Genomic DNA, 25,639 nt, shown 5'->3' with positions numbered 1-25,639 from the left:
CCAGCAGATATAGCCTAGTGTCTGTCCTCAGGAATGACCTGGCAGGCCTCCAGGGATGAAATATCACCCAGCGTGGAGCTCTGACAATACATTCAGTGCATAAGAATACTCCATGAGCATCAGGCGGAGGGATTGTGTGGAGATCATAGGGATTAGGGGGGCCCAGAAGTATGTAATATTTATTTTATTTTCCTGTTTTTATATGTATTTGTGTATTTTATATGTATATTTAATTTAATGCATATATTTATTGTTGATTCATTGTCTCTATCCAGCCTATAATTTATTTATTGTTGTAGTAAAACATATAAATGTGTAAACTTTAGCAACCGCCCCCCCACCCTTAATCTTACTGTTACAGTATATATACAAAATTCAACATGTCTGAATGTGTTTTGGATTAACTGGAAATTGTATTTAGTTATAGAGTATTTTTTGTATTTTTCTGTCAAATATATTTCTGCTTTTTTCATGATGCTAAAAAATGAAGAACTGATGGTATTTTCTACATTACTGTATGTATATATATATATATATATATATATATATATTTCATTCATGTAGGTGTCATATAGCGGTCATTTACAGTTGGCCTTATGTGGAGTGTGGGCCACGTCCTCCATGTCTCTATCTTCTTCTGATGTTTAGGACTGGGAGTCATTAGCCCCTTGAACCTTTGACCTATTATTCAGCTATAAATATTAAGACTTATTATTCATTAACTACGGTAGCTATATGTAAGTTGTTTGGATATAAGTATGATTAAGGGGTTACAAATGCCAAACATACACTTTTTCATGTATACTTGCAGCTGTAATTAATGCATCCTATTCAGCCTCCTTCCTTTAGTCATCAAACTATGAAAGTGACAGTATTGAACACTACCTGTGTGTTTGTTTAACCCAGTTTTACACATGTCTGCACAGACACATCTTTTTAAAAGTTTATATCGTGTAGATGACAAGCTAGAAACTGTGTTACGTAATACAGTAAAGAATTATTTTACGTGTATGTATCTGGATGTATTTGGGATGAACTGCCATTTAAAGCAATAAAGGTAAAGTAATGCCTTAACATTGACAATCCTAGGAATAATTATGCATGATATAAAAGATCAAAAGGACAGACTGTCATAAAAGGTAATAGGGGGCCCCATATTCGCTCAGTAAATTATCAGTAACGGGGCATGTGGGCAAGCATACTGTCTGTCAGTAAGTCAGGAGTAATGCCACGCTAAGCATGCCTCTAGCTACATTCCAAATGCTACACCTCGTCAGGAGGTTTCACCCAGAAGTAGCTGATACAGGGGTCAAATTTTCTAAAAAGCAGCCATTAAGCCAAGGTTTTGAAATGCCTCGGGGTCAAAGAGCCTCATTTGTGTGTTATGCAACAATGTTAACTGCTGACTATTTTAAGTTATAGCTTTATCACATTGCTTACATTTATTGCCCTGTGAACAATTTATTGTCCTGAGTCACTGTAGAAGGCATTAGAATCAAACACCATAAGATAATTGCGGACAGAACATCACAATAAACAACAACAGTCAAAGGCAGTACACAGGCCCTCATAGCCAAATGCTATACTCTGAAAAGAACATATAGCCCACATGGAACATGATTGACAGTATAATCCAACTACTCATATGTCACATCTTTGAATCTCCCCCAGTGACCACACACACATACACAGACTCCTAGGGGACAGTAGAGGGTGCACACAATATTCTTGTTGTTATACAAGTGTTTATCCTGAGCAGGTGGCTCTGCTATTTATTCAGAAATATGATGCTAGAGCAGTTGTTGGGGCCTTGCGCATCACAAACTTTTTTTTTGCGGTGGTTATCTTTCTCAGAAAGCCACTGATGCCTCTCCTTTTCAACACTTATGAGGTATGACAGCACAAGTCCAACACTGAGCACTGCAGCATACCCATATAGGGAATCGAGGTCATGTCGCACTGCATTATGGGCTCATTCCACCATATTGGCAAGGTTCTTCTTTTGCGTACACACACTGCAAGATTTTAAAGAGACTCTTTTTCATTACGTTTTTCAGGCTTGTCATGATTAAACAGTGAATCAAATTGAAGAAGAGCAATGTCTAATAACAATTGTAATGATAAAATTATACTGCTTATATATTTATATACTATGAGGGAGTATTGATTTGGCAACATAGCCTCTGTAGATAGATGGTATGTGGCTTGAGTGCCTATTTTTTTAACTAATTAAGAATGTTTGAACCACTTGAAGCCCATGTACAGTTTACAGACGGATATGCTCAGCCACATATGTATCACAGCTAACTTAACGCTGTAATTTACTCAGATCTAACTCAGTTACTGCTGTAGTCCACTCAGGCAGAGAAAGTCTGTGACTTTAGATTTAACTCAGTCACTACCATGATTATGAACAAGATGAATCTAAATAACCCTGAAAGTTTTATTCCATTAAATATATACAATTAGATCTATAAAATGAGCTTAAGCTTTATGTTTATCTGCACTCTCGCTGTGATGCCTCCAATTAAACTTTCTTATGTAACTAGATCTGCTAATAGTTGAATGAACCTTATTTTCTCTCTGTTATCTGATTTTGTTCTGGTCTTTGATTTGGTAGTCATGCAAACCTTTTCTGTCCATGGATTTTAGATCAGCCAAAATGAAAGAAAGCACGCATGAATTTAAGATTCATTCAGTTATGCCACACGATGGTAGCTCACCCATAAGACACTGCATCATGACATCACATTCCCAAGCCCTGTTGATAGAGTTACAGGCTGGCTAGCTGCTGACGCTAGTGCTATAGACAAGGCGCTATATGCACTATAACTTTTCTCTGCAATGCTGCATCAATGGCCAACACAAGCATAACTTAGTCCACAGCTTGGTTTAATGTGTATCTGTTAAGGGTCCTTCAGATCAATGCCATTGTTTGCTACATTTGCCATTGCCTATGTCTCTCTCTGCTAGCATTACAAACAAGTGGAAACAGTTGCTCTTGCCAGAGGTTTATGCACAAGGATAACCTTGATTTGTAGCCCTCCTCAACCCCCCCTCTCCTTTCCCGCTTCCTTTCAAAGGATTCCTCGGATGGTGGACACTGTCCACCAGCTTCCATTTCACATGCTAATTATATACCTCTACAGGAGAACCCTGCCTGCTAGCATTGCTAGTAAATGTGGCTGACAAGCCCCTGGACATGGGTTGTTTTGATTCTTATCTGGTGGTGCAGAATTAGGGGGCTTTTTCCTGCACCAAGACAGCTAAATCCCTCTGCAAACTTCTGCTCACAACCAGACTACAGTGCTAGTCCCAGTGGAATCTTGTGTTCACACAACCTTTCACATTTCATCAACGCCTGACCTCACAGATCACGACAACTATCCAAGTCTATAAAAGGTATTTCTGGGCCTGATTCTACAACTGAACAGTAACGGTTGATAATGCTTAATGACTTAACAGCTCAAAAAACGTTACTTAGTGCTGCACCAGCCGTTCATTAACTAGACTACTCATATGAAAAAAGTTGAAAGCCTTATTTATCTGCAGGAACTGGCTTTGACAAGAACATGGTAACACCGAAGGGCTTCTTAAGAATGTATTGGTGCAAACCCGCTCCGTTACACAGTGAAGCAAGTTCATCAACTGATTCAGAGTATGTTTGTATACATCTTAGTCATCTTATGTCAGTCAACAATTGGTGGAATTTCCCTCTACATCCTGCTTCCTGGCTGTCCAGAAGCTTCTCTGCTTAGCTCTGCTATTTTTATTTTCATGTTTGTACTTCTGTCAAGCTACATGGTTTGAGCTCGTTAAATTAGGAAGGTTAGTGGTTAGTTAAGATTACGACCTTATTAGAAAGGTCAAGAGCACTAGAAGCCAAAGGTGTTTTTTACAGTACTACTTTTAAAACACATGTGCTGTCAGAACTGTTACAGACTTCTTCAAAAAATGTCAGTTTAAGAAGCAAGTTTTTAGAGCTTGTTATTGGAGTTTAAGGACGAGCATTGCTGTGTTACATGAGAAGTAGCATGTGGGAGTTTTAGCAGCAGAGAACGGGCAGAGGACATAACATAGGGGTGGGCTAACCCTGTGGAACATGTGGGAGGAGCTGCTAATGTGAGTACAGCTGGCAGAAATGGGTTCGCATTGGAGCTAAACCCAAACACTGTGCTACCAGTAGCTCTGTAGTCTCGTCCTCCACTCCTGCTAACACAGCCTGTTGCGCTAATGCTAATGTTGCTGTTCAGAAACCATGGCACAAAGCCAGAGCAGAATACTGGTCCCAGTCACTCCATTGGCAGAACAGATTTGACCCACTGTAAGGTCTCAGTGAGTCTCCTTGGCAGTGATCATAATGCAGAAAGAACCAGAAGTGTCCACCGCTCAGAACACCCTGGTAGAGCCACAGTGTCTCGGTCTGCGGCCAAAGCGGACACCCTTGTTTTTGGGGATGACTCTGTTAATGGTGTAAAAAAACCACAAACTCATAGTTTGCCTGTCATTCATCAGTGGTCCTCTGCCTGCAGGGCGAAGCACAATGTTCTCAAGGCTACTTAGATTAAACAACTGGCTACATAAAAGCTGCAAGACACAGACTGAACTTCACTGACAACTGTAACCTGTGTTTTGGGAAGAGAGAATTTTTTAGGCCTGTGCAATTTCTCCACCCCCGCTGGTGGAGACACTTTAGCAGTAACATCCAGTGTTGTCTCTGAACCCTTTTTTGAAATCCTTTATATCCAGGGTGTATTTATGTTTATAGACTGGGAGGATTCACACACAAATAAATCTAAAACTGCCTGGGAGGGTGAATTGGGCCTATCTCAGATCTCTGGTGCAAGTCGTGCGGGGCGCACTTGTACACCCTGCACAAGGCTTCAGTTAATCCAATTCAAAGTTTTCCACAGAGTTCACCAATCCAAATCCCAACTGTCTAAATTTTATCCCAACACAATTAACGATCAGTGTGACAGGTGTTCGATGTCTCTTCATGACCTGAGCCACATGTTTTTCTGCTGTCCCACTTTGCAGAGGTTTTGGTTGAACTACTTTGATACCATGTCAAAGGCTCTGGGTGTTGGGTTAGATGCTCTCTGCTTGCAATCTTTGGCCTTCCTGCCAAATCATCCACTTTCACCCAAGGTCAGATAGAGATTCTAGCTTTCACATCTTTGATGGCAAGACGACGCATTTTGCTTTTGTGGAAATCTTCAAAACGACCCTCTATTTCATCATGGTTACAAGATGTGTATTCTCTCAAATTGGAGAAAATTGCTTATACTCTGAAAGGTAATACTGACTCCTTCTTTTCCACGTGGAATTCTTTTATGTTGTATATTGATTCGCTATCAATACGACCCACCAACTGATTATAAATACAATAAAGAAAATTAATTAATTTGATTTATTATTATTATTATTATTATTATTATTATTACTATTATTATTTTCTCTTTTTTCCCTTTTTTGTGGTGTTTGTATGTCCCTATGTATAGATGTTAATGTATAGACGTTGTTGCCTTTGTATTGTCTTTTGGTCATGTCTGTTGGTGCGCTTGTCTTTGTGTCTCTGTACGAGTGGGTGCTAATGTATATGTTTTGTTTGGCACAAGCAGATTTTTGTAAATGCTAAATGGGGATTGTGTGGGGTTTTTGGTTTGTTCCCTTGTATTTTTGTATTTTGTTTGCTAACTTGGGAGAAAACAATGAAATCTAAAGCAAGGACTGGAACAAATTATCAATGTTACCATCTTATTTTTATTATGATTGCTGCTCCTGCTTTATTTCAGTTCTCCTTTACTTTTTAAATGACTGTATTTTTTTATTTGTAAAGCCCTTTGAATGACAGCAGTGTATCAAAGGTGCTGTGTAAATAAAACTGCCTTGCCTTTAATTCCACTCTCATAATTATTTCAACCCTTTTCTCTGCTCTAATGTCTTCCCCCTTGTATCTCTCATTCTCTCCCGCTCTCTTTTTCTCTTGCAGGAGAGAGCTGGAGGCATACAAGGCTAGTTGAGGGTAATGGGTGACTTTCTCTTGCTCTTGCCTCAGAGCTTCATTTGGTTTGACCTTTTGTTTTTAGTGCATGACACCATCCACCTCCAGCAAATTAGCTTGAATGTGACATTTTAGATCCATTTTCAGTTCAGGGGTAATAGACTCCCTTTGAAAACTCCACTGAATTACACACAGCCACACAAAACCATGTCTGATACTGCATTTCAAAATTGTACTTACAAGTACATGTTTTTTAAACTTCCCATCTGTTCAAGATTTTCATGGATTGTCCTGGATTTTGGTCTTCTGTCTTCTGTCTATTCCATTACTTGATATAAATGTCCCTTAATGTTGCCATTTTCATATGTTATCATTTCTTATGAAGTTTAAACTGCTCCTGGCGTGCATTTTTTATATCCACTAAAACAATTTCCACAGAAAGAACAGTTTTAACTATCGTCTGTGTGGGTATCCAGGAATATTTTTGTTGGGCTGAGGTGTTAGCTCTGATTTTAACTTTCATTCCTTGCTAAGTTAGCGTGTCTGACTAAGCCCGTGTTTGACTGTGTAAGTAAATTGCATCTTCTTGTTACTGAATGACCAAAAGAGGGCATTACAGGAGGCCGGGGTGTTTTCTGTCAGAGGTGAGAGATGTAAATTTTAGGACTAAACAGAATCTTTTTCTTTTATCTAAACAAAAGATACTGGATTTCCATCATTTTAGAAAGAATGTCTTCCAGACCATCTTCCAATCTTTGCATTTTTCTTTTTTAAATAGTCTGGAGAATTGAGATAATTCCAAAGTAGTTCTAAAAAAGCTTTACAACCTCTGAAAGTGCAAAACAACCATGCAACCAACCTTTCCTTTATAATTCCACATGTCACATTTTCCTTCCTCTGACACGACTCAGAAAAATCTAGGACATTAGCTGAAGAGATTAGATCAAGACCAGGCATGTTAGAGTACACATAGAGACTTGTTGGAAGTGTTTCTTGATATGTGCCTCCCATAAGCAGTATTTCCTCAGTAAGTGACAGACCATGTGATCCTATAACTATTTAACTAGAATCTTCCAGCACTCAGAGTCACAGGATACACTTAATGCTGAAACATTTAGGAGTAAAGCAATGTACTCTGATCTGATGTTGACGTTCACTTTAGCTAGGACACTAGGTGAAAACACTCATCAACATCTCTTCACTAACAGATTATGTGACCCTGTGATCTTGTTCCATCAAACCTTCTAAATCATCCATCAGTTCAAAAAGACTCTGTGCAGAAATAACTGATCAGCTGAGAGAATTATTATGGATTATGCAATTGTGTAGGAGTATGGAGTACAGTGCTGGAAAGTTTAGTGTTCAATTCCTCCAGGACATCTACTTCAGGCTGTGTCACACTACTGAAAACATAAGCAGTGCTGCAGTCCTCCAGGGCTCCATCTGCCCATCATTGAGACACAAGGCGTATTATCCAGATTTACCACAAGAGGGCACAAGAGGATTTGTTGTTGATCAAACGTTGGTCCTTTGGGAAGACTAGGATGCACCACAAACACTTACAGCTACCAAAACAAAAAGGGGGTTCAAATCCACAAAACCCTAGCACATGTTTTTCACCACAGAAAAGGCAGATGGAAGACAGATACATATTTCTATATGGAACCCCTCCTAAACAGTGCTTAAAGACGTGAAGCTTAAGGACATAAAATTCTACAAACTCTTAAGGTACAAAAGCTTTACAGTATGTGACATTTCTTTGTACTTTAAAAAGGTTATTCATCTTCATCAACCTGTTTTTCAAACATCGTTCTTTAGAAGCAAAACTTTGTCTATGGATGAATGGATAGACTGACAGACAGGCACCTTGAATTTTAAATGTATATAAATAAGCAGATGGATGGATGGATGGATGGAAGAATGGACCAACAGACAGACAGACAGACAGACAGACAGACAGACAGACAGACAGACAGATTATTACATTACATTACATTTAGCAGACGCTTTTATCCAAAGCGACTTACAAATAATGTGGTACATAGAACAAACATAGTCAGGCCTTAAAGAAGGCCAAAAGGTAACAGCGGGGTAGAGAAGGGAAGGAGGGCAAGAAGGCGATGAGGTTGGTAGTGGTTAGATTTGCAAGAGGCGATCAGAGTAAGTGCTCCCTGAAGAGCTCTGTCTTCAGGAGTTTCTTAAAAATAGCGAGGGGCGCCCCTGCTCTGACAGCGGAAGGTAGCTTGTTCCACCATTGGGGAATCAAGTATGAGAACAGTCTCGATTGCTTTGTGTGAATGTTTGGCAAAGCTAAGCGACGTTCATTGGAGGATTGCAGCGGCCGGGCGGTGCTGTAAGCCTTTAGGAGTGAGTGCAGGTAGGAAGGAGCCTGCTCTGTTAACACCTTGTAGGCAATCGTAAGAGTTTTAAATTTGATACGAGCAGCAACCGGTAACCAGTGGAGCTCAATGAGCAGTGGGGTGACATGCACCCGTTTTGGTTGGTTAAAGACCAGACGCGCTGCAGCGTTCTGAACCATCTTTAGTGGTTTTACAACACAGGCCGGGAGGCCCATCAGTATGGCATTGCAGTAGTCGAGGCGTGAGATGACCACTGCTTGTACCAAGAGTTGGGTGGCTCGTTGTGTTAGAAACGGCCGTATCTGTCTGATGTTGTACAGCGCAAATACAGACTTTCTCTCCCTCTGACACACAGGTTTCCAGTCGTATCTCGGCATGCCTGTCTGACATCTCTACATGGATGGCAGCCCACCACCTGAAGCTCAATCCCAGCAAGACTGAGCTGATATTCATCCCTGCGACTACAGGTCCTCATCATGATCTTGCCATCTCATTCGAGAACTCCCTGATTGTTCCATCTGTAGAGGCAAGAAGTCTTGGTGTGACTCTGGATGGCCAGTTATCGTTTTCGACTCACATTGCGAGCCTAACTCGGTCATGCAGGTATCTCCTGTACAACATCCGGAGGATCTGACCCTTCCTCACCCGAGAAGCCACCCAGGTGCTAGTGCAGTCTCTGGTCATCTCAAGGCTTGACTACTGCAACTCACTCTTGGCTGGTCTTCCCATGCAGACCATCAAGCCTCTGCAACTCATCCAGAATGCGGCAGCACGGCTCGTCTTCAATCTGCCCAAGTTCAGCCACGTCACCCGACTGCTGCGCTCCCTTCACTGGCTTCCTGTAGCTGCACGCATCAAATTTAAAACCCTAATGCTGGCCTACAAAGCCAAAAATGGACCAGCCCCTACCTACTTGATGGCAATGGTGAAATCTCGAACTGTACCACGAGCCCTTTGAGCTTCGAGTACAGCTCGGCTTGACCTGCCATCCTTCACGGTGCACGGAAGACGAGCGTCGAGAATGTTCTCTGTACTGGCACCCAGGTGGTGGAATGAACGCCCACTGGCTGTCCGAACAGCAGAGTCTCTTGCTGTCTTCAAACGTAGACTGAAGACTCATCTCTTTACACAGCACTTAAATGAGCACTGAATTATAAGATGCACTTATCTTATTGTACTGCACTATGTATTGTAGTTTATTGTATTGTATTGTATCTTATTGTTATTGTATTGCATTGAATGGCACAGAGTTCTGCGTTCAACTCTGTTTCTTTTTCTCTTGGTGTCTGCAGTGACATTTTGTTTCTAGCAGTATCTGAGCTCAGGACTGTCTTTTTCTCTAAGCTATTGGTAACTAGCAAAGACACTTTCTCTAGATTGACAAAGCACTTCTTGTAAGTCACTCTGCATAAGAGCGCCTGCTAAATGCTGTAAATGTAAATACAGACAGATAGATAGATAGATAGATAGATAGATAGATAGATAGATAGATAGATAGATAGATAGATAGATAGATAGATAGATAGATAGATAGACACACACAGACAGATAGACACACACAGACAGATAGACACACACAGACACACACACAGATAGATACAGACACACAGATAGATAGATACAGACACACAGACACACAGACAGATAGATAGATAGATAGATAGATAGATAGATAGATAGATAGATAGATAGATAGATAGATAGATAGATAGATAGATAGATAGATAGGTAGGTTTATATATTTACACAACTGTAGTATTTACACTATTACACGTGTATACACAAGTTGCAAATAAAACGTTCATAATGATGTAATTACATATTACTTATAGCATGAATAAGAGCAGAGTGTGAATGAGAATCAGGGTGTGGCTGCATCTACCCCACCCCAAGCGTTCTGTACCAGCGGGACAAAGAGGGTCGCTGGGAGTGGGGGAGGAGGCTTCTTATTCCCGCGGGAACGCGGGAATCTAACCAGCAGGGGGCGGCAAAGCTTCGGCCAAAGCTGACTCAGTGGCGCTTGCAGTGAACAGTGTCCAAGCATTTGAGGGCTGAAACACGGGCGCTTTGTCTCGCTACTGCAGCCACTCAGAGGGGCTCTGCGACTGAGGGATCTCTCCGGCATTCGGGGGGCGACGGAGGGAGAAGGCAGGGAGCAGCGCGCATTTTGGACGCTGAACGGTCTCGGGATGTGTGCGTGAAGGGGGCTATGTGGCAGCGGAGAGCCAGGCACAGATTTTCGGAAGCGCCAGGGGAGCGTGAGCAGACGGGCCATCTCGGGGTGATGGAGGGAGCGCTGCTGTTTTGGCTTTCACACGATAATGAAACCCGGATGCTGCCGGCCGGGCCCAGCTGAGTCTGTGTTGTTATTTTGTTGTTGTTGTTGCTGTTTTTTGCCCCCTATTTGAATCTGGGCCACGCATGGAGAAAGGGTCTGTACATTTGTCCTTTCACGAGCGATGGTCATCGGGCACTACGGTCAGCCTGCAGCGCTGCAGAAACAAATAGGGGATTTGATGGACGCATGAAGGGCCGAGACACCGGCTAGACCCATCTGACTGACTGACTGCAGGCTCCTGGAGGGAGTAGGGATGCGGCGCGTTCTTAATTCAAACCAGTTTGCGGGGGTACCTGAATAATAGAAGCACTCAGCCTGTACGCGTGTGTTTGATTGGGAAAGGATTGGGATCTAAGCTCTGCTGGAGGCGTCATGATGTCTCTGAGATGCCACAGAAGCAAGCCCGTTTGGGCCGCCCTGTGCGTGCTGGTGCTCTGCTGGCTCTACATCTTCCCTGTCTACAGGATGCCCAGCGACAAGGAGGTAGTGGAGGAGGTTCTGAGGCAGGGCCAAGCTTGGACCAGGAACCAGACTGGCATTGATTTGTACAGGTACTGTACATGCCCCAGTGCCTGTCATTTTAAGATTTGCTGTTATGTAATGTAGTAATTACAGCAACATGGGTGAGCCTGTTTCATATCCCAGACAAACACATGAAGAATGTCTCTCCCAGGAGGTCATTATCTATCAGTCACTTGTTTTCGGGTGCCTGGAGCCATGACCCCATGCATTCTGCACCATAATTTGTCCTGCTTCTTTCTGATGCAGCATAGAGTGAGCTAGTCTCCCATGGTCTGGTCTGTTACTGCTAAACCGCCTTCTCCAGAGGATGTGGCGCAGACAACGCAGTAATAGGAAAGCCGATTAAGATAATGCGCAGAGCGTGACACCTGTGTGTGGCTCTGCAGTGAGTTTAGTTCAGGACAGCAGTTCACTCTCAGCTTCTTTTAGGCCAGGTAATGACACGTGCAAGGACATTGCGTGGGAACGGCAGGTTACCACTTTTTCTTTTCCAATACTGATATTGAAATCCTGAGTATTGGCTAAAATCTAATATATCGCCACTGTGGAAACAAAACCTCGTATCTCCATTTTTAGATACGATCTGTTTTTAACATAATTTGAAAGAACCCATTATGCTGTACATTGTCTGTAAATTTCCTGATGAATGAACCAATATTAATGTCCCAAAATGACTTGGAAAAAAGCCTGGTTCCATTGACTCACACTAAAAGCAGAGTATCTTTTTTCCTTCTCCTGTGAAGTTCTCATTTTGGAAATATGAGGCTTTAATCTGACAATAGCGAAATGCAAAACTACGGTAAAAACTACTAAGCTTTAAAATGAGTTATTCTTAATTAAAGCATTCTGCTTAAAAGAAGTAGCATTACTGTGTCAGCAGAACTGGAGAGACATTAAGATTGGATTCATATTTAAAATCAATATTTGGTGACATATTTTTTGTGCCCTGAGAGCAGAATGTTTGGCTACCTTATAGACATAAGTTATATTTCTTAACGTTAATCCAGGTAGATCCCAGTTTTTAGATTTTATAAAGGGTTATAAACACTATCAGAAAAAAAAGTGACGAGTAACTTTTTTCTGAGAATGTATCACCAAATATATGTACCTGAAATATCAGTGCATCCCTGCAAAGTATCTTAATGTAAAGGTGGCCTGACAAGTTAACACTTTCGAGATACAAGATTTACTCTGGCAATGACTGAGTTTCAAACTTCAGTACTCTTATGTAGAAATGGCACAATACCACAGTTTCATTTCTGATACCAATACTGATATTGCAAGTTTAAGTATCAGACAATACTAATATGATATTTCAGTGTATAGAGATCTGAAGTAATTGCAGTTATTTTAAGATAAGCATCTAATATTCAACACAGTTAACAACATCACATCACAGAATGTGAATGTGTGCTGTTTCGGGGCAGATTTCTTACAGGATTGCTTTCGTTGTCTCCGAAATCTGATCCAGCATTTTCTGCTGATTGGCCTGTTACCGATACCTGGTATTGGATTGGTGGCATCTCTGCTTGGGAATGGGAGCGTAGATGGGTTCATAAGTGCACTTATGGTCAAGCATGACTATGCAGCAAGCCTGAGGTATTAAAAGACTTGTCTTTTCATTCACTCTCAGTCACTAATCTGACTGAAGATGTGTTCTGTGTCAGTCACATCAGTCAAATGCTCTGAGCACTTACTCGGGCTGCACGATATGGAAATATTTACTATTATTAGGGGTATAAATCACAAGATTCATCTCGATACGATCTTACAACGATTCTTTTAGCCAACGATACAACAATTTTTGACAGTTTGAAATTTGCCACAATGTGATTCAGTTCGGTACTGGTTTGTTTCGACCATGATTCGATGCAATTCCACACACTCTGTTATATTTCTATGAACTCACAAATTACAGGCAAAATATAATTTGACTGTTTTATTATTAAATGTCAAATACAGCAGCCATTAGGAAACTCTGACTGATGAGTTCTCCACCACTCCTATACCTTATCACCTCGGTTCAAAGATGCAGTCTCTCTGTGCTTTACAATGTCAGCTTTGGGCTAGCTCTCTGCAGATTTTGATCGTTTGGCTAGGGTTCACAGTGCCGAATGCATCACTAAAAAGAAATCCTAGTGTCTTTGATAGATATTCTAGAGTGACACAAAAACACAACAGTTGAGTTGGCCAAAATAATAGTGCACTTTCAATTATTTAAAAAAAAAGCAGTACACAGCTTCTTCAGTGATTTCAACTTGAGGTGCATTAGTAGTGTGGTCACAAGATGAGGTAGGTGTTTCCTCACCCTGTGTCACTGTGTCATCCTGTAGACACAAACATTCATTCTAGTAAATGGAAAGGCGTGCAAGGCTGATGCTTGCTGCACATCCATATACCGCAATTCAAACTTCCTTGTCATAGTTTGTTTCATTTCTGTGGTTAATGTGCAGTCTTCATCGGCAACTCTGAAACGATGGTGGTGCGATGACTGAGAGAGTGGTCTGCTCTTCCTCACACATGATGGTTGTGGCGGCTTTCGCTTGTCCAAGTAGCTTCACCATTTCTTCTGCTGTAGTGATGTGTTCATTGAGCGTGTGCACATCACTTGCACCTTTGCGGAGTTTTCTGTCCAGGAGTGAAGCACACACTGCAGCTTGCTCTTCCAAAAATTCCAAAACTATTTCTGCGAGTTATCACGTCCTGTTTTAGCTTGTGTTCTGGAACCTCAAGTAACTTCTGCTTCTCTTTCAAAACTGCAGTAGCTATTGTCCTGCAATGAAAAAAAGTCACGACCCATCTTACTCGCACCAAGAGCCGTACTGCACTGGCACATTTCAGGCCTTTCTGTGTTGCTAGGTTAATGGTAGGCGCAAAGCATTTAACGTGCAGAGATAGATTTGCCTCTTGTCTGGCTATGGATATGTTGCTGGCATTATTGGTCACAAGAGCAGGTTTTTTGTCTTGTAAATTCCACTCTTCACCTGTTTCTCTCAACACTGCCCCAGTATTTACTCCTGTAGGTGTGTCGGCATTCAAAACGAGTGTTTGAAGAACGTAATTCAAATGTAACTCGCCCTGCATCCATTGGCTTGCGCTTATTGTCATCTTGTACTTCTTGATACAGTTGAGGTAGGCTGCTTTCACTGAACTGTTGTCGAGAGGGAATGTTGTAGGGCTGCATATCCTTGCAAATGAAATAGGAGATGGCAGACGTAATACTCATCGCTCTTTTGGAAGTGTGACTCAATTTTTGAGGAAAAAACGTGGTCAGCGGTGATGCGGGTGCCTCTCTGAGAAACGCAAGCACCATTGTTTATGCGTCACATTGATGCACCAGATCATTTCATGTTTGGGTCGATGCATCGATACAGATCTATGGATTGTTCCATCACTAGTAATAACTTTCTGTGAGGGAGCTTTTAGAGGCTGCAGATGTCTGGTTCCCATCACCATCACTGTCCACAATTCTGATTTGGTGCATTTCTCTAGAACAGAATCATTTTTCATCAAACCACTCGAATGGCTTTGTTTACATCTCAGTAATTAAATAGTGCAGAATAAATTATATACCACAGGTGAAACTGTCCTTTAAAAACATGTGTATCTATATTTTGTAGGAAGCTGATAGCAGAATGCTGTGACCCGAAGAAGATGTTTGCAGTCACCAAGGAGAATTCACCGATAGGGAAGGTTCTGTGGTACGATGGCGAGTTCTACCACTATCACACAGTCAACAACGAGACCTATCAGTTCTTCGTACAGGTACAGTTAGTTCTTCTCCATGAAATATAATATTTATGATGTGCCATCAAAATGATGAACATGCTGGGTAATTTTTAACATGTGTTTAGCGATCATGGCTGAAGTTTTATGTCACCATGCTCATAAACTTAAGAGAAGTTTACAGTTGTCTGACATCTGTTTGCTTCTGGTGTGGTGAGCTGTTCTTACTGTCCTGAAAGATTTGTTTTTATAGTGTTTTATGAGCTAAATACAACTATACTGTGTATATGCAATACCCAGAATAGCACGATTGAATGCTGTTGTTTTAAAAGAGCAACACTTTGTTTATCTTTTCATTCATCCACCTCATTTGTTCCATTTCATGTAACTTGGCTTAATTAAATGATATGTTAAAGCATCATTACCCCAGTGTCTGAGTAGATCACGTATCTTGGGAATAAATGACTTCCTTTGGGAAAAGCTCCTCCAAGCTGCCTGTTTCTCTGACTTGGGTTCAGGTTCATTTCTTTTGTAGCTCACCAAATGTTGTGGTTATTACTGTAAGAGTCTCGTATGAGCACTTTTAGAGTTTGGTGCCAACACAGAACCTGTAGGAGCACTGTCCAAGCCTCTGTTACTTGCTTCAGTGGTAGTAAAACCCCCCATACCAGATATGGCACACCTCCTCTGGGCTTCGTGTGGTGGTCCTTATTGAGAACAAATAGAGACTGCAGATTGAGTCACGTCTCTATAGAGTGAATGTGATATCAAAATCTTGATATCACCACCCAACACCATTTTCTTTTTCCAATAAACTTTGCATTTCAGAGATACAAGGTTTTGTTATGATAGCGACAGGCTTTAAATCCTGCCCCTCACTGCTCCCATTCTTGAGGCATTGATGTCTGGGTCTGGTGCGGCTTCACTGTGAAATTAAGTAGATGTTGACTGTGTAGTTTGTACATCATGATGAAGGCTTGACCTTCATGTTGAAAGTCTTAGTATATTAGATCTCTGTGACTGTTTTTTTATGTGCTTAATGATATAAAAATGAATTGCATGCTCCAGAGCTTGAGAGCTTCAGCAGTGCAGGATGTACAGATGAAAAAGGCTTTTATTTGGAAACCTTGATTGCTGGGTGGGATGCTAAACCATCTTTGATGCCACTGTTGGTTACACTTTACAGTAAGTATTGATAAATGCATTGGTTATCGTAACCCATGAGGTACTACATTAACAATGATCAGATAATATTAGGTGAAAATGTCACAGCTACATTAGTTTATGTTTTCACTAGGTGTTGACTAACTTTAAAAACATATAGTTTTTCTAACTTTTCATCATAGATAGATTACGATTCAATGAGCAATGTTGAATAATAGCTTTATTATCTGTAATAACTTTCACTTCCTTTTTACATTGTCAGCCTGTACTTACTTTTTTGCTGGTGTCAGAAAGACAAAGACAGAATTGGTCCTTCTCTAATACAAGAAGACAGTGTTGACTAACAAACACTAAGTAATGCATTTCTAAACATGAACAACATGTAAGGTAAACGATTAATTATGCCTAACTAATGTGAAATAAAAAATAAACAGCATTATGACACTGTATTGATTATTTGTTGTGCATTACTGCATATATAAACTCTGACTTAATAAGAAATGCCTAATGGTTTGAGTTTGTGTAAATCCACATTACATGACAGAAACAAAGGATTTATATAATCAGATAACCATAAATAATTATTGCATACTTGTAAATTACATGTTTACCCAGAACAAACTCCCAACAGGATATCACCCACTTTAAATGAAAACTAATTATATTTTAGCAATGCATCAGTACCACCTAATAAACATAACTAAATGTCAATAAGAATTCAACAATACATTTAAAATACCCGATGTAAGGTGAAACACTCTTGTTTTAATAATTTATATTTGTTTAAATTTGTTACATAGCTAATCATTATTAACATAGTATCTCGTGAGTTTTTAATGTTAATAAATACATTGGTTAATATCAGTAAACGTTTTAGGTAAAAACAAGTAATTAAGTAATGCACCTGTTGCTTGTTTACTTAATAATCAATAAGCATTATTTATGCCCCTGCTGGAAAAAAACAGCACGAAAACAGCATCAATTACAGCTCCATTTAGCTGATAGTCTTGTCTTCAGGTCACAGACCAATAAAAAAAAGCCTCTTTTGGTTTCCCAGTTTTGTTATTATATTCCTGTGATGTCAATTTGAACAGGCCTGCTATTACTGAGGGAACTCTGAGTTCAGAGTATAATAAAGGGCAACTCAATCTTTATTACTTTCAGAATTTTAAAAACTACATGTTTTGATGGTTTGATGATGGTTTGGACATGCGTTGAGGAGGAATAGTGGATATATTGGGCAAAGAATGTTGGAGATGGAGCTGCCGGGTAGAAGGAGAAGAGGTAGACCTCAGAGAAGGTTTATGGATGTAGTGAAGGTGGACATGGAGACGGTTGGTGTGAAAGTAGAGGAGGCAATGGATAGGGCAAGATGGAGGCAGATGATCCGCTGTGGCGACCCCTAAAGGGAGCAGCCGAAAGAAGAAGAAAGAAGAACGACGGGGTAGATTCGTACTGGATTAAAATCAAGGATCTCATCTGTGATCATTCAAATTACAGCACCTCCCAGGTAAAACTGATCCATCTCCAGTAGAGCTTTAGACTCACATGAATCGAAATACTGGGAAAAAACACTGAGCTGTATTAAAATAAGTACGAAACTGTCCTGACGTCTACATACAAAATGCAGTTCTTATCAGCATTTTTTCCCCCAGATAACGCAGCATTAATGTTATATGCAATTCATTTGCTAACTGAAAATTTCATCTAGCCAATCAAATGCAGTGTTGCTGGTTTATTTACTTCAGTTTTATTATGGGTGAATGTCTGACCATAAACCAGTTACAGTATCTGTGCCGTGTCTAAGCAAGAGAAAAACAAGAGGACAGGTTGGCTATGCAGTTATAGTTATGAATATGACTAAATAATTAAAACCCATAAATGATGTCATGATTCTCACTGCAGTTGGGATTGTTCCTAACTTCATTTGTAAGGTTGTTGCTTTGAATTTCTGAAGCAGCAAAGCAATCTAAGCTGTAGGTCTATGCTGTAAATACTAGTATGTGTGCGTGGGTTCACTTTTGGTTCAGCGCTGCTGCCAGAAACTACCATGCTATGTTTCCAAAAGAAGAGTGTGCAGCAGTTGTAAACAAAATGAGCAGTCCTTCTGCTAGCACCTTCTGCTACAGGCTTTCAGAAAAAAGTCTGATTTCAGATGAATGACACATTTAAAATGTTTGAGACACAAAGATAAATAGCCAAAATGCTGTGGTTGTTTTCAAGACCATCGTTCAACTTTATCACATGACATGTATTGTATTGTTTTGTATGAGTTCTGTTTTCAATTCTGTTCTTTTTCTCTGGGTATCAACACTGACTTTTTGTTTCTAGCAGTACCTAAGTTCAGGACTGTCTTTCTCTATAACCTGTTGGTAACTAGCAAAGACACTTTCTGTAGATGGACAAAGCACTTCTTGTCTGGATAAGAGCGTCTGCTAAATGCTGTGAATGTAAATGTAAGGTTCTCTGGAATCATTAATGGAGCTGGAGATGCAAATGGCTGTTATTCACAGTGACCCTGTTCATTTTCCAGATAACATTTACACTTTTAAACACTGCATCATCGTGATAACGTAGAGGCCGCCGGGACTTTCAAATACAGCAAACACAGGAGAGCAACTACGTACAGTTTTCTAATTTCTGTGAACATTTGGCTCCACTCTCAAATAGTTTAAGGAGGCAGATCTTTGTGAACACACAGGGTAGCTGGAAAAAGGGTTACAGTGGAAATGAAGCTTTTGCATAAAATTGTTAATATTTAAATATTCATAGAGAAGTTTGCCACAAACAAAGAGGACAGGTGGGCCGTGTGGTTATAGTTCAGTAGAAAACTAACATCATTCATAAGCTGTGAAGATTATAAAGAAAGCAAACCAATCCTATCTGAGAAATGTGTCATGTCTTTTTTTTCGGAACTTGTGGCGAAAAAGCCTCAGTTAGTGTCAGTTAAAGACCTGTGATTGTAAAATTTAGTTGCAGCAGAGTTTAGACAGACAGCAGAATGCACACACCACAGACTGCACTGTTTAAAATTAACATTTAAATGTATATATTTTTTATTGTTTACTTGATTAAAGAAAATCTGATTGAGATTTGCTATATTTTATTGCTGCTACTTTGCACATCCTTGGTTTTAAAATTTGACAGGAAGCATTATTCATTTCCAGTAATCAATAGATTATTTGACTATCAAATTAGTTGTTTGTGTGATTCACAACGTGTAATTTAACTATAAAATGTTTTTTCTATCAGCTATGCATATATGTGGTATATATGTGGTATCTATGTGGTATATCTTCACCATCAGTTCTAAACCTTCCCCACTTTCTGATGTTTGCATTATGAGAACAATTTTTGGCAAGAAGACCAATTAGATCTACAGCACTGTGCAAAAATCAGAGACCACCCTTCATTTGTTTCATTTACAGTCAAAGACACTGTTAAGTACAGGTTATTCATATTTCTGGAGCTATTTCTGAAGAGATTAGATATATGACTTTTTTTTCTAATACTGAAAAATGAATAACTTGTACTTATTGGTCATTTTGCCTGGAAATTAAATAGCGTAAAGAGTGGTCTCTGACTTTTGCAGTGCTGTGGCCTGGCATTTTAAAGATACAAGGTTTTGTTCTGATGATGACTAGGGCTGAATATAAGAACTCAGTCTTGTTATACAGAGATGGTGTTTTACTATTTTTCTTTTCCAATACTGAGACCCTGAGTATCAAGATTACGATACGAAAGATTCCATGTCATTTGATATCAGATGTCAATAAGCAGTCAGAGTTAGCATCAGTGATCCAATAAGCGCGCTTGTTTGAAAATCTTTGAAAATCAAACTGCTGATTGGCTGTCTAAATGACATTCTGTATGCACATTAATGTTTGGTTCATGTGTGATGTGCTTCAGTCAGTAAATATGGCCACTTTAAGCTCCTCACCTTTAAGTTTGTAACTTTAGATTAAGTAACCCTTATTAGTCCCACTATGGGGAAATTTCACCTAAGCATTTAATCCTTCCGTGCAGTGAAAGACCACATACAGACTAGTGAAGACACATTGGGGGCAGTGAGCAGCCCTATCACATCCTGTTGAGTTAGATTTGATGATGTACTGATTAAACTCTGGAAGAGCAGAACATTTACATGATGAACTAAAATGTCTGCACTACAACCTTTACTGTAACCCTGTAGAAATAAGTGTTATTTATTTCTGTAACAGCCTTCCAGTTATCTGTAGCCCCAGATTTGATATTTTTATAGAGGTAAATGTAGTAGTGGGCTTATTGTTCTGGGATGTCCCTTCACTTTTAGCAAGAACCAATTAACACCCAAAGTAAATCTGAAATGTGTTTATTGTGCAAAATTGCAAAAACAAAACTGAATAATACATAGAAAAATGTGTCAATACTGTTTTCAAACACTGCCTCCACAGAACTAGTGAAACAGCACTAAATATTGTTTCACATCTGAAATTCCACACGGCTGAAGTTGGCTTCCTATCGGGCAAATGTTATGTTCCGCCTTAAATGTAGCTGCAGTTACATTCTGGTATATGTACAGGCTCCTGAATGTGTCTGCTACACCATTTAATGTGGAACTAAAATTTTAAATAAGTAGGCTTCAGCTTTGTCGGATTTCTCAAGTCATTTGGAAAATATTACAGTTATACAGCTATCTGTAGCGGCTGGTTAACGGCAAGATTTGCATGCATGGCCCCGAGACTGTGGGTCATTTGGCTTCTCAGGCAGTATAAGATGAAGTGTGGCAATCACTGGAACAGACTAGACAGCAGTACGATTGAAGGTCTGCTGCGCTTTCATATTCATTTGAAACACACCTGAAACATCCCTGACTCAGTCACTCAGCTAAAGATGTTAACGTTAGAGTGATTTGTACTGTTTGTATGTTGTGTTATATCAGTATAATGTTTTGACAAAAACTCAAATGGTAGGAATAAATATCAACTGTTATACTGGATAAACCGGTATATCACCCACTACTACATTTACGTATCGACATCGGCAGATGCATATGTCGAAATATCTGTCACGATTGTGTTGTGTTTTGATCTTCCATGTGCATTTGTTTTGGTTTCCTAGTCTGGCCCCTTGTTTTGGTGACTCCTCCCCTGATTATTCTCACCTGTGTTTCCACCTGTGTCTTGTGAACCCTTGTTAGCTCTCTTGTATTTAAGCCCTGCATTTTCATTAGTCTAGTGCTGGTCTTTGTGCTGATCTTTGTATTGGTCTCTGTAGGTGTTATCTGCTGTGGTGTTTGTTCTGTTCTGCTCATTCTGTTGTTGTCTGGTTTATGTCATGTCTGCCCCCCGATCTATCCGTGTTGGCTCTATCAAGGATGAAAATCAAGGTATCGATACAGAGCTCAGTACTGAAAAATGGTAAACGATACCCATCCCTAACAACAACTACACATAAACTTGTGATATATGGTTAGTTGGTTAGTGACATAGTTTTAGCAGTTGCAGTGTTAGCACAGTTCCACCCACTTACTCAAGCAGTACGTAAAACGTCTACACGCAGCCTGTTAATTTCACACAATGAAAGATAAAGAAGGAGGCTAGAAGGTGTATCATTATGTGGAGTCTCTTAGAGCAGCATGAGCACTGCACTTATCAAGTGGTTGCTACGTGGGTGCATTTGTATGTGTGTGAGAAGAAAGAGAAGGATATATAGAGGAGAAGATGGAAAAGAAGTGAGTGCTTCATGTCTGCGTATCCACTCCCACTCTCCAGCCGGTGCACTCTAGAGGACAGAGCAGCACTGTGCCTTCCAGAAATAAACAGGCAAGCAAAGGGACACTACAGGGGTCCTGTTCGCCCTGTACTGGGCGTCGTGCCCACGTCTCACACTTACTGTTCCCACAGCTCTCGCTCAGTGTGCTCTTCTCATTAGCGATGAGCACAAAAACTACAGAGTCTAATAATCACAGTCTCAGTAGAATCACAATACATCCTCACAGCCGTATCAAAACCTTGCAACTCTTAAACCGTTTGAAAACACGGTCTCCTTTACAATGTGTGAATGTTTCGTGATGAATGGACCAATAGAAATGGTCCTAAATTTTCTTGTTATAAAGTCTCACATGAAAGTGAAGGTTTTTGCTCATTCATAAAGACCATTTCTAGGATTATTTTTTTTTACAGATTTGAAGTTGTAATGACCACAGCAGCTATATTTTGGACTGGCTTCCATGTCTTGATACATTGGGGGAGGCAGTGTGGAAAGAACATTAAGACACTGCTAGCACAAGGTTAAAAAGGTTACATACAAACACTTTTTATGTACATGTTTAATTCATGTCCTGGTATGTTTTAAGTGTGAATTATGTTTTTTTTTAAATACATAAACTATATCCTTTCATGTAAATATACATAAAGGGATGGCCTGACCAGCTGCTTGTCCCAGTTCTTATTTTATAAGTTCTGTAAAAGATTTAGATCTGTTTCTGAGCCTTTTTGTTCCAGGAGGTCACACTAAAGCCTACCTGCTGTTTTTATTTGTTCCGGCAGAAGAATAATAGTGAACTAAAGTGAAAGGGGTTAAACACCAGTGAAAGGGGTTAAACACAAGCTATATTCCAATACGCAAATATCAACTGCTGAAATGTCAAAAATGCACTTCTCTAAGACGTTCACAGTCTTTTCCTCTAACTGTATTACAATGAGGTTCCAGGTAACTTAATGACCACAAAGCACTTCTCTGTGAATTTGTACATCAGCATACCTAACCTAGTCTTTATTCTTCGCTGTGCAGCTTTTTGAGAAAAATACACATCTGTTAAGCAAATATTAGATGAATTGTTGTAAAGTAAATTTGGCCAAGCTAACTTTGCTAGTTATGTGTAGTATCTAGCTAACTTTATGCAGGTGCTGCTCACTCTTTCGCTGCCTCCTTCATTCTCTCTCATGCTTTTGCCGCCCCTGCCTGAGCTGCATATATGTAGCAAAGCATGTTTTTTCAAAACAGGTTAATAAAAATGCTCAGCGTTGTTTTAAATGGTTGAGTGTGCATTTACCTGCCTGTGATGCCAAAGTATAAGCTATGCGTGGGAAACACAGATTTTCTGTTTTTTGTATTTGTACTAAGTAGAAACTTAGCAATGGGTAGATGCACATCAAGAGTCATTACTTACGAACCAGTGCTCAGCATGGTTATACTGTTATTGTGGCAATATATTGAACAAAAAAGTTAAATTGGAAAACTAATTTTAAAAAATTACTTAGTTAAGTGTTTGAGATGTAAACAAAGTCATTCAGAGTGGTTTGACGTGAAATGCTCTGTTCTAAAGAAACTTGCAGTCAGAACTGTCCACAATGGTGGTGATGGGAACCAGATGAAGTAATTGCATGAAATGGTTATGAATATGCTGCCAGATGTCTGAGACATTATTTTATGATAGTTTTGTGATTATGTTTTAGATTAGAATGCATTTGAATCCATTTATTCTTAATCCAGTCATGGCTAAGGGATACATGCAGGTCACTGTGAGGCAAAATAATGCCCAAAGAAAACTTATTTTTCCCAGATTATCTGTTATTTTACTCTTATCAACATTACATATTTAAGTTAAGAAGACATGTCTAGGTTTACTGGTGGTTTTGAATGGTAAATGGATGGTGAATGGTGTTTTGAATGGTGTTTATGTTGTAGACAAGATGACCCCTGGTTCCTACTGCCAGCACTGTAAAGAAATATCTACAGTAAACCTTTACACACCAAAACATAATGAAGGACTCTGTTTGCATCTCAAGGACTTATTCAGAAATTTTGAAAAATAGGTTGGAGTTCCCCTTAAAATCCCCCTTTAACCAATCAGATTGTGCCATCAGAATAAACTGTTGCACAAGATGTATTTATAAATACAATAATGATTCAATTTTACCCACCGTATTTTTGCACCTATACACAAAATGTCCAAAATAAATTAAAAAGTTTAATATTTATGGTGTATTTTGTCAAGTTTTGTTAAAGCTACTCCACAGGCTTCATATATTGAGTTCATGAACATCAAATAGTAACTGAACATAGCAGTCTGCATCTTCTATAGTTTGAATATGTGGCTGCATATTGCTGTTGTTGGAACAAAAACTCGTATCTCCAAAATGGTAACTTTACAGGAGCAGGAAAAAACCTTCTTTATTTTCTGTGTAAGTCAATGGAACTTTTTTCCAAGTAATTTTGGGTCGTTTCTGTTGGTCCTTTCTTCATGAAATTTGCGCACAATGTAAAAGACAATAGGCCTTTTCAAATTATGACAGACACTGAAAAATGACAAAAATGGAGATACAAGATTATTTAAATATGCTAGTCGGATATGTTCATTGAATAGTTTTACAGTATAGAAACCAAAGCTCATGTGGCAAATACTGGGTAATATGAATGTGTGCTTAAAAAACAGAACAGAAGGTTTAACAAAATTTAAATGTGGCATCCTTAAAATAATGAACTACAGTGTTGTTATTCCATTTATCAGAACATAAAGAGGACAGTCAGTGCAGCAAATATCTGCATGCACCATTGTCTTTGCTTGTCATCTATCCACTGTTATTTCCTCAGCAGTGGCAGTGTATGAAGCAGACTGCAGGATGTGTTCAACAGCACAGTCAGTGTGGAAAAGTGCAGTGTGGTTTCCTGGCAGACACAAATGACCTCAGTCAGGTGCTGTGGCTCAGATAGACTGTAGATGTTGTCTGTACTAAGCTGACACTATTATTTCTCCTCTTGAAGTGACTAAGAAGCACTTTTCTGTTTTTAGTTCAGGAGGGTTCTTAATCATAAGCTTGGTAGCTTCACAAATCTAGGTTTGGGCCAGTATGAAACAATTAAAACTGCTAAAACTGTATTTGGAGTGGTCTTGTGTACATGATTAATGAACTCAGATTCTCAGTAACACATCAGTGAAGTAACATATCAGTGAAGTGTATCACATGATCAATTACTGTAGACTCAAACATGCTCACTGCTTAACTGCAAAAGCACCTGCCCACTGGCTTCACTTATAATTTTATTTTATTTTTTTGAGTCAATGAGTTTTCTGTTCTGGTAGTTAGTAATAAGCATGTGCTTATGGTGATCAACCACATGACACACATACAGCTGATAAAGACTAGGTGGAAATGTTGCAGTGTACCTTTATACAATTCAGTAATTGCACTAGCTGTTGTCATAACATTTGATCTAAGCTCTCTCAGGGGAAAAGAGTATACTTGGCAGTCTCTTTATGACAGGTCTCCTGACCCCCCCCCCCCCCCCCAGCTAATTTTGTCCTCCGACACGGTCTCAATGACTTCTTCCGCTTTTTTAGTCGGGTATAGTTAGTTCTCCTACTGTCCCTTCTCCTCATCTCTCTCTGCGTATCTCTCTGTTTTTCTTTCTTTTAGTTTGAAATTTTTCTTATTTACATCTCCCACTAAAGGAGTGTGCAGTGCCTTGAATTCACCCGCTTCCAAAGTGTTCATCATTTTCCACATGCATTAAATACACTAAACACCAAACTCCAACCAA

General features: G+C 39.7%; 1 protein-coding gene across 1 annotated transcript in view; it reads left to right on the top strand.

Moving 5' to 3' along the window:
• The first annotated feature begins 10,389 nt into the window (after positions 1-10,389).
• The window catches only part of st8sia1 (ST8 alpha-N-acetyl-neuraminide alpha-2,8-sialyltransferase 1), a 35,430-nt gene continuing 20,180 nt past the window's right edge, over positions 10,390-25,639 (top strand). Inside the window, exons 1-2 of the mRNA XM_017696964.2 lie at positions 10,390-11,253; positions 14,845-14,989. Of these exons, the coding sequence (XP_017552453.1) occupies positions 11,075-11,253; positions 14,845-14,989 (324 nt within the window). The 5' untranslated portion in view covers positions 10,390-11,074. The remainder of the gene's footprint in view (positions 11,254-14,844; positions 14,990-25,639) is intronic.

This window comes from Pygocentrus nattereri, chromosome 1 (genome assembly GCF_015220715.1).
Source record: "Pygocentrus nattereri isolate fPygNat1 chromosome 1, fPygNat1.pri, whole genome shotgun sequence".
Lineage (NCBI taxonomy): Eukaryota > Metazoa > Chordata > Actinopteri > Characiformes > Serrasalmidae > Pygocentrus > Pygocentrus nattereri.
Note: the sequence above shows the minus strand (reverse complement) of the source record. Positions and strands in the feature narration are given on the sequence as shown.